Source organism: Macaca fascicularis, chromosome 1 (assembly GCF_037993035.2).
Source record: "Macaca fascicularis isolate 582-1 chromosome 1, T2T-MFA8v1.1".
Classification (NCBI taxonomy): Eukaryota; Metazoa; Chordata; class Mammalia; order Primates; family Cercopithecidae; genus Macaca; species Macaca fascicularis.
The window spans coordinates 203633989-203647719 of NC_088375.1; the positions used below are offsets into that span (position 1 = coordinate 203633989).

Below are 13731 nucleotides of genomic sequence, written 5' to 3' on the forward strand. Positions count from 1 at the left end.
TGCTGAGGGCAAGACAGAGGAGCACAAAAAGGGACAAGGCTCACATTCTCCCCCAAATGTAGTCAGCATAACAGAGGAAGAGGATGCAGGTAACTCAGAGGGATGAGGAGAGAACTGTACATACTTAGAAGGGAGAAGGATGTAAACCAGGAGGAAAGGAGATGGGGTGTGGCTTATGGGTTAACTTGGGTGACCCAGGTCTGAGCACGGAGGTGAGGTGGGGGAAGGGTAGTGAGGGTAGTTGGTCTGAGGCTTGTCTGGTAGAGCTCCTCAAAGCCCCATGCTGCTCAATTTGGACAGGCCCAAGAGAGGGAGCAAATGGATTTTCGGGCAGTGCCTCCCACCCCAACCCATCCTGAAAAACGTCTATAGCCCCTTTTTCACAGTTGCAGCAGTTTCCAATCCTGTCCCAGAAATAAGAAAACTGAGGATTAAAGAAGCAAAGCAATCTGCCTTGGGTAAGTAACTCAGCAGGTAGTGGCAGAGCTCAGACTAGGTCTTAGGTGTCTGCACCATCCCTGGAGACAATAAGAATAGCAGCAAGAGGAGCAGCAGCAGTGAACTTTAGTAAGTCAACCATGTTCAGCATTTAAATGTATTATCTTGGGCCAGGTGTCATGGCTCACACCTGTAGTCTCAGCACTTTGGAAGCCAAGGCAAGCAGATTGCTTGAGGCCAGGAGTCCAAGACCAGCCTGGGCAACATGGCAAAACCCTGTCTCTACCAAAAAAACACACAAAAAATTAGCCAGGTGTGGAGCCATGTGCCTGTAGTCCTAACTACTCAGGAGGCTGAGGTGGGAGGATCCCTTGAGTCTGGGAGGTCAAGGCTGCCATGAGCTGAGATCATGCCATTGCACTCCAGCCTGAGTGACAGAGTGAGACTCTCTCCAAATAAATAAATAGGCCGGGCGCAGTGGCTCATGCCTGTAATCCCAGCACTTTGGGAGGCCGAGGCAGGCGGATCACTTGAGGTCAGGAGTTCAAGGCCAGCCTGGTCAATATGGTGAAACCCCATCTTTACTAAAAATACAAAAATTAGCCAGGCGTGGTGGCCCGCGCCTGTAGTCCCAGCTACTTGGGAGGCTGAGGCAGAAGAATCACTTGAACCCGGGAGGCAGAGGTTGCAGCGAGCTGAGATAATGCCATTGCACTCCAGCCTGGGCAACAGAGTGCAAGACTCCATCTCCAAAAAAAATCCTTCTTTTTTTTTTTGTTTTTTTTTTGTTTTTGAGACGTAGTCTTGCTCTGTCACCCAGGCTGGATTGCAGTGGCGGGATCTCAGCTCACTGCAAGCTCCGCCTCCCGGGTTTACGCCATTCTCCTGCCTCAGCCTCCGGAGTAGCTGGGACTACAGGCGCCCGCCACCTCGCCCGGCTAAGTTTTTGTATTTTTAGTAGAGACGGGGTTTCACTGTGTTAGCCAGGATGGTCTCGATCTCCTGACCTCGTGATCCGCCCGTCTCGGCCTCCCAAAGTGCTGGGATTACAGGCTTGAGCCACCGCGCCCGGCCAAAAAATCCTTCATTTTAAAGATGAAACTGAAGCCGGCGTGGTAGGGCACACCTGTAATTCCAGAACTTTAGGAGGCCGAGGCAGGCAGATCACCTGAGGTCAGGAGTTTAAGACCAGCCTGGCCAACGTGGTGAAACCCCGTCTCTACTAAAAATACAAATATTATCCGGGGTGGTGGCAGTTGCCTGTAATCCCAGCTACTCGGCAGGCTGAGGCAGGAGAATTACTTGAACCCAGGAGGTGGAGATTGCAGTGAGCCAAAACAGGTCATTGCACTTAAGCCTGGGCGATGAGAATCCTTCTTAAAATAAAAAAAAGAAAGAAAGAAAAAAAAGAATTGGAGACTCAGAGTGGCTTAAGTGAATTGCCCAAGGCCACACAGCTAGTACCCAACAAATTTCAGATCAGAACGCAGATCTGCCAGCAGTCATTAGCCCAGCCCCAGCTCTCCATCATTGCATTATATGGGCCACGTAAAGAGACAGTTCTGGTTCCTGGCCACACAGTCCTTGAGAGGAGGCCCTGTGTGTGAAGGCTGTGACCTTGAGTCAGAAATCATCTTTTCCCCCTCCTTCTCTCCTGGCACCTGTTCCAACAGTGAGATCACCAAGGTTCCATGCCCAGCCCTGAGGCCTGTCCCTATAGCTTTGGCAGAAATAAGCCTCTGAGTCTTCTGGCAACCGGACTGTCCAAAGGAATCAAGATCTTAGGGTGGGGAGAGGGCTCTTCCTCCCTGGCCTTGTTCCCAGAACAGTCCAGGGAAGGGAGGCAGGGTTTGCACATGGAGAAACAGAGTCCCAGGAAGAAGGGCCTGCCATACTATACGCACGTGGCAGGCTTAGGGCTCCTGTGTTGGCTTCTGCAGGCCCACCCTGGACAGGCTGCTGCTGGCTGAAATTCAGTTCGGCACTACTCCTTGATGTGCAGAGCCTCCTGCCATCCCTCAGAAACTCATTTATTCCTCACTTCCTCCGAGAGGCCTACATTGGGCCCCCAGGTCAGGACAGGACAGGATTCCCTTTAGAACCACCACACTAGTTTTGTGTCTGGCTGCCCAGAGGTGTGTGTCTTGTTCCCTGTTGTCTCTCTCCAAAGCAGGGCCTGACACAAAGTAGATGCTTTATTAACTGCTGAATTAATGAGTGAGCTCCTCAGAGATTCAACATGTTCATCTTTTTAAAAAGAGAAAATAACACAGTAACACCTACATCATGGATTTTGCTTTAAAAGTTCAATGAGGCCAGGTGTGGTGGCGTGTGCCTATAGTCCCAGCTACTGGGGAGGCTAAGGTGGGAGGATCCCTTGAGCCCAGGAGTTTGAGGCTGCAGTGACCTATGATGGCGTCACAGCACTCCAGCCTAGGGGACACAGCGAGAGACCTTGTTTCTAAAAAATAATAATAAAATTAAAAGTTCAATGAAATAATACACCTAAAGCCCTCAGCATGCAATAAAGAGCAATACAAGGCGGGTCTTATTTTTACTGAAAGTGCTTAGTAAACTATACAGTGACAAACCACGCACAGCAGGCTCTCAAAAGGAGGCAGCAAATTACCCAAAAGTGCAGGCGGCTTGCTAGTGTGCACAGGTCAAAGAAAGGGCGGCAGGTGGGGAAGGCAGCCGTGGGCCCTGAAGAGCTGACCGAATTGGCAGAATTTCTGAAGGAGGGGAACTGGGAACGACCTGAGCTAAAGCTCGGAGCTGTGAGAAGAAACCGGAAAAGCCCGGAGCACTTGCAGGGGCGGGTGGGGAGTTGGATGGTGGTGTGGGGTAGGGTGGGGAGGGAGGAGGGCTAGTAGGAGACATTCCGCAGGGAGGGGCAAGCACGTGTGAGGCGGGCGGGGCGCGAAGGGTCAGGCTTTTGCTCAAAACAGGCGGAGGACAAGGTCAGCTCAGCCGCAGACCGAGCCCCTGCTGATTGTCTCCGCCACCGGGCAGTGAGAGTGAAGGGAGAGCGCGAGCTCTGAAGCCTGCTAGACCAAGCTTGCAATCTGAGCCCCATTCACCCCCTCCTATTTCTTGAGACCATGTCAGTTCCCCTCTCAGCCTCGGGCTCCTCACTTGTAAAACGAGGAGAGATGCCTGTGCCAGAAGTCAACCAGAGTTTTTCTCGGCATGGGCACCAGCCCAAGGGCGTTTTCCTTTTCTAGTCTCATCTCTGCTCTGAACCCAAGCTCAAAGAGGGACTGGGGGACGGAAGATATCCATGCCATGCGCCCTAGCTCTCGGGCTGGTGCCGGCTGCTGCCTTCTCAGATTCCAGAGTGCCTAGAGGCCAGGAAAGGGAGAAGGTCCTGCCAGACTAGGGTAGGGACTCGGGGGCCAGGCACTGGCGCTGACGCAGGCAAGCAGGGCGCCACTGGCTGGTCCCCACCCACCTCAGTGGGTTGGGGGATGGGCGGACCAGCCCCTCCTGGGTGAGCCCTAGCCTGGGGCTTCCTATTTCGGGAGCTGGGGGCGTGGGCCACGTCTCCTCATGTGATGCGAGGGCTATTTAAAGCGGCAGCCCGGCCAGGGAGCCGCCGTCGGAGCCCTTGCACGCCTGCTCTCTTGTAGCTTTTCTCAGCCTAGCCCAGCATCACTATGGTGGACGCTTTCCTGGGCACCTGGAAGCTAGTGGACAGCAAGAATTTCGATGACTACATGAAGTCAATCGGTGAGCAAGCCGCGGGGCTCAGGATGCTGGCTTGGGCTGGTAGCATGCCTAGCCCCATGCAGCACTCCTGCTGCATCCCTCCTGGTTAAGACTGGGGAATACGGGAGCGCGGAGATGGCAGCCTGGGCTAGGGCAGATAGGGCCTGTAGGGAGGGGGCTTTGGTGGTCCAAATCTGGTTAGAGACCACGGTAGGGAGGTGGAGGAAGGAGGCAGCTGTGTGGGAGGCTCTTTCTAGGAAGAGGGATATATGAATTGGAGGAAGGAGGACGGTTTGGAAAAAGAACACTGATCACAGGAAGGGGAGTCTAGCCAGGGGAGAAAAAGAACACGGGCATGGGTAGTTTAGAAATTGGAGGAGACTGAACCCAGAAAGGGAATGGGGCAGCTAGGGCGTGTACTATGACCTTAAACAAGTAGGAAATACCTAGGAGGAAAAAGATTAGTGGGGAAAAAACCGTGGATCAGTGAATCAGATATGAGAAGGACATAAGACAGGAACCTGCAGTAAGCAGCAATCCCCATCTCTCCATGTTGGATTTGGGGAAAGAATTGTTGTAGGAGAATGCCCTCTTTTCTCACCAGCCAGTCTGACCTTGCCCTGCAGTCTATGTAACCAGGCCTTAATCACTGTCTGCGAGCCTTGGGGTAGGGTGGGGCAAGAGGCCCATCACCAGCTGGGCCTTTCCTGCAACCCAAAGCTCACCCACCTGTGCAAGGGGTAGGCAGAGAAAGCCGTTGGACTTCTGATGTGCAGTAGAGGGTCCCAGAGCAAGGTCAAGACCTGGGAGGGAGGGTCACTGGTTTAGGAGGATGTGGAAAACTGCTGTGGTGTTGGGATGGAGAAGAATAAGGATTTAAAGAATCTTACAGGTGAGGAATTTGGAGATTCCCATACTATCTAGTTCAGCAGGGAAACTGAAACCAGGAGAGTAGAAATGTATAACAATTCCACAGCAGAGCCAATATGAAAACCTAAGGTTTCTAGATCTGTAACTCAGAGCTCTTCCCACTACCCTACAGGCCCTGGGAGTGGGAAAAGTAGGAACTGCTTAGCTAATTATTGACCTCAGCCCTTCTTCTACTGCTTTGGGCTTAGATGGAGAGGTCAAAGCTCTCAACAGCCCCTACCCTATCCTGGGCGCTATGCCCAGTAATTCCAGGTAGGCAGTCATTCTTAGAGGACCACCCCCCAACCCCCACGAACACAGCCCAGCAGCTACTGGGAAGTTGGAATGACCAGATTTAGTTCCTCCTTCTAAAGCTGGGCCAGAGCTGAGTCCTTGAACTGAGCTGCAACAACTTTACCATTCTTGTTCTCTTATTCTGCCCTAAGTTGGGTAGGCAGGCTGGTCTCCCTGAAGTCCTGTTACCTTTCAGAAGCTTCTGTTAAGGCAGCCTGCATTCTTATCGTAGGAATGGAAAGCCTGGGAAAATACCCTCCTCAGCTCTCAGTAAATAGTGCTGGCTTCATTTCTAAGTAGAACCCAGATCTCCCTGAGTCTCCTAAATTCTGTCAGCTCAATATTCTTAGTTTCTCTTGGTTCAGACCCTCACTCATACCGCAGTGGTTTCCTTTTCAAACACTCCATACCTCTGGGTAGGTCCTAAGTGAACAGAGCTCCCAGTGCTGTGACAAGGTCCTGCTCTATGCAGGGGAGCGTGATTGGCCTGACTCATCCTGATACCAAGGGGCAAGGCCAAGTTCCTCATTGGCCAAACAAAGGTGGGCTGATAGCATAATGGCAGAGGCAGCCCCTGCCCCTCCTGCTATAGACCTAGGGCTCTCAAGGGGCAAAGAGGTCCCGTCTAGTACCAGTGACCACAGGCACAACTGGTGGCCTGGACTGAGTATGTGCTGGGCAGAGTCGCCCAGTGAAAATAGTCAACAGTTTTGGAGCCTAGATTCAAATCTATGTCAGTTTATTCTGTTTGAATTTAGACAAGACACTTCACTCTCTTCATTGTAAATTGGGGATAATCTACGCTTCTGGGCTGTTACAAGCATTAAGTAAAACCCATGTAGGGCATGTGCAGAGTACCTAGCTTCCAGCAAGCACTATGTAGCCAGGTACATTTGGAGACTTTACACACACCACTTCACTACACTGGGCTGCCTCCTGCCTCACCTCTGCCTTGGAGGACAGCTCAGTGTAAACTGCTGTGGGGAGAGGGGGCAGTCATGATTAGTTCTTTGTTCTTTACTTGTTTGCAGGGCACTTAGGACTTTGCCCAGTACCCAGGGAAGCCATGCTTGGGTCAGGAAGAGAGTCTCCGTAGAGCCTTAGACAGGGAGTCAGGAGACGGGTTTGAGTCTAACTCATTGTTGCTACCGCTTTAGGCTCCTCCTCAATCTGTACAATAGTACAAATACTTCCTTTGTACCTAACTCCTAGATCATAGATAACAGGCTTTGAAAATGATGGGTTGCCATATATAAGGGACAAGAGCACTAACACTTCTTAGTTTCAGGATAAAAACTTCCAAAGTTGGAAAACTCTTATGCCTAAGGCTTTGGAAGGGAAAGTCTACGTTTCTCTTCTTTCCTCAGCCTTATGCTCTAGCCTTGGGAGGTAGTATAGCTGAGCACTTAAGCAAGCTCTGGAGTCAGACAATTCTGGGCTTCAATATCAGATTTGTGACCCTGGGCTTTACCTCTCTTTTTGCATCTGTAACGTGGAAATAGTCTTCAGAGGAACAGGAAGAACTAAATGAGATAACATGTACAGTTCTTACTACACAAAAAGTTCATAGTACTTTTTTTTTTTTTTGAGATGGAGTCTCACTCTGTCGGCCAGGCTGGAGTGCAGTGGCACAATCTCGACTCACTGCAACCTCCACCTCCTAGGTTCACGCAGTTCTCAGCCTCAACCTCCTGAGTAGCTGGAATTACAGGCACATACCACCACATCTGGCTAATTTTTTGCATTTTCAGTGGAGACAGGGTTTCACCATATTGGCCAGACTGGTCTTGAACTCCTGGCCTCATGTGATTCACCTGCCTTGGCTTCCCAAAGTGTTGTGATTACAGGCGTGAGCCACCACGCTCAGCCCAATAGTAACTTATTCTAATCCCAGCTCTCCCACTGACTTGCTATGGCACCGCTGTTCCTTAAGTATCTCATCTGTCTAATGGGATCAGTAATCTGTGTTCACCAAACAGAACAAAGGGCAAGACTGAATTTTAAAATTCCCATGCAAAGGCTTTGAAAGATACAGTCCTCCACTTCCCCATACCCAGGCCTGAGAGTTATGCATTGAGTTTCTTGTACACTGCTTCTCTACCCGAGCTCATATACTCCCAATCTTCCCCCTACCCTCAGGAGTGGGTTTTGCTACCAGGCAGGTGGCCAACATGACCAAGCCTACCACGATCATCGAAAAGAATGGGGACATTCTCACCCTAAAAACACACAGCACCTTCAAGAACACAGAGATCAACTTCAAGCTGGGGGTGGAGTTTGATGAGACAACAGCAGATGACAGGAAGGTCAAGGTAAGTCACGGAAACAGGGGTTGGGAATGAAGAGTGCTGAGACTCTAAAAGAGAATAGGCTGGTAGTCTTGGCTCCCTGGTATTGCACCCTGAGGGGCAGACTATCATGGGGAATTTAAATGAAACAAGGTTCATAAAGCCTGTGTAGTGCTAGAATGCCACTGCTGCTAAATACATGTCAGTTCTGTCCTCTTGTTTTCTTCCCTCCCTTCTTGGGATTCATCTATTGTCTGCCTCAGAATGGGCAGCACAGAGCCAGGATGTTCTTCTGACCTCAGTATCTACTCCAGCTCCAGCTGGGTGACCCTGTGCAAGGTATGCAGTAGCTCTAGGTTTCTTTCCCCTTCCATAGATGGCGGAGTTATGTGGCCATGGCTGTGACCTGAAGTGCTTTAGGAATGATGCCCAGAAGTCAGGGCCCTCCACTGAGTGAGGTCATTGTAGCCTCCAGCAGCAAAAAAGGCAGCCAGGAACAAGAAGCCACCTACTCAGATGCCACTTCAACTTCTAATTCTCAGACATGGCCAATGACCCTGACAAACTATTTCCGATGTTGCCAGCGGACAGGCAGGAAGAGCTATGTTCCATGATAGGGCATTCACCTTGTCATGAATGTGTTTGCAGTGTCTTTCCACCAAACCTTAGCCCCCTCTCCCAGGGTTCTGTCACCCTGCAGTGACTGTCTTGGCAGCTTGCCTCAGCCTTCCAGGCCAGGCACGGGAGTGAGAGAACTTAGGGGCTTTGATCTCTATAGGGTGTCCCTATAGCAGTGTTCTATCATGACACTATCATTCAGCCCCGTCAGCTATTTCCTCTTCCTCATAGCTGTCCCCAGAAAGCACAGCTGGGGATGGTGCCCAAAGATGGCAGTCTACTTGGGATAAAGGTGGCTGCCCCACCACATGCCCCTGCCTCCTTGGACTTGCCTACTTTCTCAAGGGGCAAGAACCCCAATTAAACACAATAGCCCTCTGGAATGCCTAGGGCAAAAATATCTACTCTGAGTAGGCAAAAAAAAAAAAAAACAAAAAAAAACCTAGGGGAATGAGAACAAGGAGTAAGGTAAGGATAAAAAAGAGCACACTAAGAGACAGGCCCCATACTCCTTATCACCCAAACAATACACAGAACCTTCTCAGATTCTCCTACTGAACCACCTTGCTCATCAGGATCCCTTAGCCTGGCCTTGTGGCCCCCAAACTCCTAGGAAAGAGAGACCTGGAAGAGCTGCCAAATGAGAACCAGCTGATGTATGTATGGCAGCACCCAGAGCTAAGGAACACTTCAAGGGCATCCAGTCACAGGACTCTGTGGTTGCTGCCCTCTTGTCAGCTAAAGAGATTACATGATATGGACCAAGAAAAGGTGTAGGAATACAGGCCAGGAAGTCTAATTATCCAATACTTCCTATTGCTAAGGGTCTTTTAGACATTATGTAGACTAACCACAAGGCTGGAAAAAGATTCTCAGGACTATTCCTCCTCCTCAGTCAGTCTTTCCCAGGGGTAGACTAGTAAATCCCACCTGTATCTGAGGGGACTAGGCTGCGGGCGTCACCTAGAGTACAGATAACTGTCTTTCTTGAAGGCTTGTGGTGCCTCTCAGAGCCAGGCTCTCTGGCTCCACCATACTGCCTGCCTCTCCCTCCTTGCCTAGTATCTGAAGGCCTCTTCCCTAGCAAGGCAGTAGTGGAGCAGAGGCTGGAGGTGAACTAGATGTCCTGCGGGGTTAGCTGGGAGGTGGATTGCCTGAGCTCTCATCCTCACACCATCACTAGTTTGGGTCAAAGGCTGTGTCCTCTGGGGCCCCAGTGTCCAGACCCCACCCTGCCAATCAATCCTGACTAAGATCACAGCTCAGGCCTATACTCTCTTTCCGCAGTCCATTGTGACACTGGATGGAGGGAAACTCATTCACCTGCAGAAATGGGATGGGCAAGAGACGACACTTGTGCGGGAGCTAATTGATGGAAAACTCATACTGGTAAGATGGGCAACTTTGGAGCCATATCTGATTGGTTATTACTACTGCTCTTTCAGCCAAGCCTGTTCTAAAAAGCCAAGTCCTCCCCTGAGAGCCATAGAAGCTGGGACAAGAGAGTGGTTGCAGGGTCAGGGTGGTATAAGGTGGGAATTTTCTGTGTAGTGGTTTTGGACTCACACTGGCTGGGACTCAAATCTTACCTTATAGGCTACATGACTGTGGGCAAATCACCTTCTCCAAGTGCAACTGTAAAATGGGTATAATACCAACCTTGTAGGGCTGCTGGAAGCCTGTAAGAGACAGTGTATGCACAGCACAAAGCATCACTGATTGAGGAACACAGCACGTGCTCCATGTCCTTTGTTTGCTCTTCCTGTGTTTCTACCTTGACTCGCCTCAGGAAGAAGTAGAAAACAGGGCCAAACCTGATCCCAGGCCCTCTAGGAGGGGCTCCCATTGCCTATCTCAGCATTCCCTTTCCTCTCCTCCCTAGGACTGCATTGTCACTTGCAGGGACAGGCTCGTGACTGGTGGGGAAACTGAATGACAGTACAGTCCTTTCTTCCCCATTCTAGTCCTACCCCATTTTCATGCTTTCTATGTCTGGCCTACTGCAACTACTTCACTACTGCCTGGGTAGGAAGTACCACAGCCAGGCTGGCAGATCTGTTCAAGCCTTGACTGAATTCCCCCCAGACCCAGGGAGAACAGCCAACTGTAGATTCTGCCTAACTGCAGGGCCTCAGGTTTTTCACCTAGGCATCTTCACTGCACACCTTCTTGGGTCAGCATAACCTCTTAACTGCATTCTTGCACTCACGTGGGACAGGGGTCCCCTTGAAGTTTGGAATGAGGTGCCTAGTTTTGGTGGGGATGTGATATGCAGGACCAAATTCTCAGGGGGCAACTGAACTATGGTGAGGCCATGGGTCTGGCTCTATGATGCCAGACTGGACAGTGGGAGGTACAGGGCTCTGGCCCTGGCACTACTCTAAGTTAGGGAAGGAATGGAGTTGGTAGCCAAATACGGTCCTTTCCTGAGTCTCTGGATATTTTTCCTATTTGTCGACTACAAGCCAGGCACCATCTTAGACACTAAGGATGAAGGAAGCCAAATGGTATAAGGGAAGGAGAAACACTCAGGATCTTGACCAAATTACTTCCTCTCTAAAGGCTCGTTTTTTCCAAGTCTCTAAAATAACAATTACAATGCCTGTCTTAAGGATTTGCTGTACATTATCAGAAAAAAAATTTACACACACACACACACACACACACGTACAACCGGCACATAGTAGGTACTCAAGTGACAATTATCAGCAGGAAGGGAGGGTAGAATGCTGGCAATGGCCTTCCTGGCTCCACCCCCCATCTCACTCTGTCTTTCCTTCCAGACACTCACCCACGGCACTGCAGTTTGCACTCGCACTTATGAGAAAGAGGCATGACCCGACTGCACTGTTGCTGACTACTCTGCCAATCGGCTACCCCTCGACTCAGCACCACATTGCCTCATTTCTTCCTCTGCATTTTGTACAAATCCACGAATTCTTCTGAGGTCAGGTGCCACTGGCCGGGATCCAGTTCCCATTGTGTATGTGTGTGTTTTTTTTTTTTAACTGCACTCACAGGGTGCTCTGAGGTCAATAAAGCAGAGCCAAGACCACCTGGTTGCCTTTTTGCCTTTGGTAACGTAACTCTGAGAGTCTTGGTTTATCCTGTGTGTCAGAGAGTGGGCAGAAATAACTGCCTGAAGGTTACTCAGGAAGAAGCACTGGATGGGAGACTGAAATGGACAATCTTGGAGCCTGTTAATCAGCTGATCACCTTACACATTCAATAATAAAACAGCTGTACCTACACTTTGCCTTTACACTGCCCCCCCTCAACATGGTCAAATGACCTAGTTCAGTCAGTGATGGGGCTTCCCCAGGTTTGGCTACTGAACTGTCACTTCAGGCCCATCCTACACTGAAAGCTCCTGGGTCTGGCTGTTCTCTGTGAAACGCTGTAGTCTCTCCCTTTCCAGAATTCAGTTTCAGGGCACAGAACCCAGGCTTGTACCATGGTGGTGGGAGAAAATGACCACTGGCCAAGAGGAATGCTGACCTCTGCACCAGGCTAGTACTCATGACTACAAATTCTTACTGCTTCTCTAATCAACTCTGAGGGAAGAGGGCATCTGATCATTACAAAAGGGAGGGCTTATAAGTGATCTCCCAAGAAGGCTGTGATCTGCTAGTGCCTTTGGCTCTGTACCTCTGCTGGGCATCTCTCCAAGGTCTAAGGTAACATATTAAATGTTTTTGTCAGCTAATGCAGGCTCAGTGACTTTAAGTCTGTAAGTTACCCAGGAAGAAGGATTATAGGAAAAATAACTTTCGGTAAGCTTAAAACCAAACACATTTCCATTTAGTGACAGGAATTTAAGCAAGGACCTGAAGTAGAATCAACTGATTCACACAGTAGTAAATACAAAGTAGAACAATGATCTTGGCTTCGCTGTCTGGTTCAGTCATCTGCTGGAATGCAATACACAAGTTAAGTCACACTGCAGACTTTTCTAGCTGTGGCCGCTGGGTGCCACTTCTAGCATAGAACTATGTTAGGAGGAATGGGAAAAGTGAGCACCACTTCTCACCATGTTCCCCCTCCTGCTGCCAGTCTCTCTCTGCTCCCATGTTGGATGCAGGAGAGATCACCCACCAATCGGCCCAGGACAGACCAATAGGAAGGGTCCAATCACTCTTCTCTAACTACAGTCGAACTCACCTCCACAACAGTCTCTGTGGCTCTAGCCTGGACTCCTTTACAGGAATCCAGCTCTGGCAGTGGCAGCTGGAGAGGGTAATAGGACCTCCTGCTGAATGAAGAAGTTGGGCAAATGAATGGGTGAGCTGCAGGGTTCACTTGCAAAGGGACCAGGAGTGACAAGGAAACAACAACTCATTCAGGCAGCTGCTTTTGACCTCTAACTCCCAAACCTGCCTGTTGCATGAGGGGAAGCCATCTCCCATGGAAGCAAAGTTAATGGGGTGGGAGGCTATATTCTCACTATTGAGTCTTTCCAGGAGTCTCAAGGAACAAGGCTCCTGGTTCCTTACTCTCAACCACCCCCTACACTCTTTCTGCTCTCACTCCTTGTGCTTCTTCTTGTGCTTCTTCTTCTTTTTCTTCTTCTTTGCTGCCTTGCTGTCTTTTGATGTGTGCCTTGCCCTCTTGCCTGTATCACTCTCAGAGTCTGAGCTGTCAGAGTCAGATGACTTCCTATCTCTATGTTTCTTTTTCTTCTTCTCCTGAAAAGAAAATTTTAAAAATCAACATTGTAGTGTATATTTGCTTTAAACAATCATAGCACATAATTAGGTGCAATGGCTCACACCTGCAATCCTAGCACTTTGGGAGGCCGAGGTGGGAGGAATGCTTGAGGCCAGGAGTTCAAGATCAACCTGGCTAACATAGTGAGATCTCATCTCTAAAAAAGGAAAAATTATAGCACATAATCAACAGGGGACCACTTGATTTTCTTTTAGACAGTCTCGCTCTGTTGCCCAGGCTGGAGTGCAGTGCAGTGGCACAATCACAGCTCACTGCAACCTCAATCTCTTGGGCTCAAGCAATCCTCCCACCTCAGCCTCCCAAGTAGCTGGGAGGGACCACAGGTGTGCATCACCACACCCTGCTAATTTTTATGGAGATGGGGTTTCTCTATGTTGCCCAGGCTGGCCTCAAACTCCTAAACTCAAGCAATCTGCCCACCTTGGCCTCCCAAAGTGCTGGGATTACAGGTGTGAGATACCATGCCCAGCCAACACTTAATAAAGTATAAGACATTGAAAACAATAAAGTAAATCTTTAAGTACCAACAAGAAAAAAATAGCTAAAACATGTTAAGTAAAAGAACCAAGACATAATATGTATTGTAGGTTCCAGTGTGTGTAACACATACATGTGTATTTATATATACATGCATATGATATAAAGTGTGTATGTTACACATACTTGTGTATATTTAGTGTACACAGAGAACACTGAAAAGGATACATCAAACTGGTAATAAGAGTTACATGTTGGGAATGAATTGAAT

General features: G+C 49.5%; 2 protein-coding genes across 7 annotated transcripts in view; one reads left to right on the plus strand and one right to left on the minus strand.

The window, feature by feature from the left end:
- Positions 1-13731, minus strand: part of ZCCHC17 (zinc finger CCHC-type containing 17) — a 168444-nt gene that overhangs the window by 87965 nt on the left and 66748 nt on the right. For 5 of the 6 annotated variants that reach the window (XM_045376125.2, XM_065526041.1, XM_065526050.1 and 2 more), the window contains one exon: positions 12035-12940. The exons of the other annotated variant lie outside the window; for it this stretch is intronic. In XM_045376125.2, coding sequence (XP_045232060.1) covers positions 12779-12940 — 162 coding nt within the window. In that variant the 3' untranslated portion in view covers positions 12035-12778. Of the gene's footprint in view, positions 1-12034; positions 12941-13731 lie in introns of those variants that run through there. 6 annotated transcript variants of the gene reach the window in all.
- On the plus strand, positions 4033-11310 carry FABP3 (fatty acid binding protein 3). Its single transcript, XM_005544157.4, has 4 exons — positions 4033-4167; positions 7489-7661; positions 9543-9644; positions 11039-11310. The coding sequence occupies exons 1-4, from the start codon at positions 4095-4097 to the stop codon at positions 11090-11092; spliced, it is 402 nt and encodes a 133-aa protein (XP_005544214.1). The 5' UTR covers positions 4033-4094; the 3' UTR covers positions 11093-11310.

What these genes read in the sequence shown, in the direction of transcription:
- FABP3 (XM_005544157.4), top strand. Translation starts at nt 4,095, where the DNA reads ATGGTGGACGCTTTCCTGGGCACCTGGAAGCTAGTGGACAGCAAGAAT. An exon ending in TGACTACATGAAGTCAATCG is followed by an intron (nt 4,168 to 7,488) that starts GTGAGCAAGCCG and finishes CCCTACCCTCAG; the next exon opens with GAGTGGGTTTTGCTACCAGG. An exon ending in CAGATGACAGGAAGGTCAAG is followed by an intron (nt 7,662 to 9,542) that starts GTAAGTCACGGA and finishes CTCTTTCCGCAG; the next exon opens with TCCATTGTGACACTGGATGG.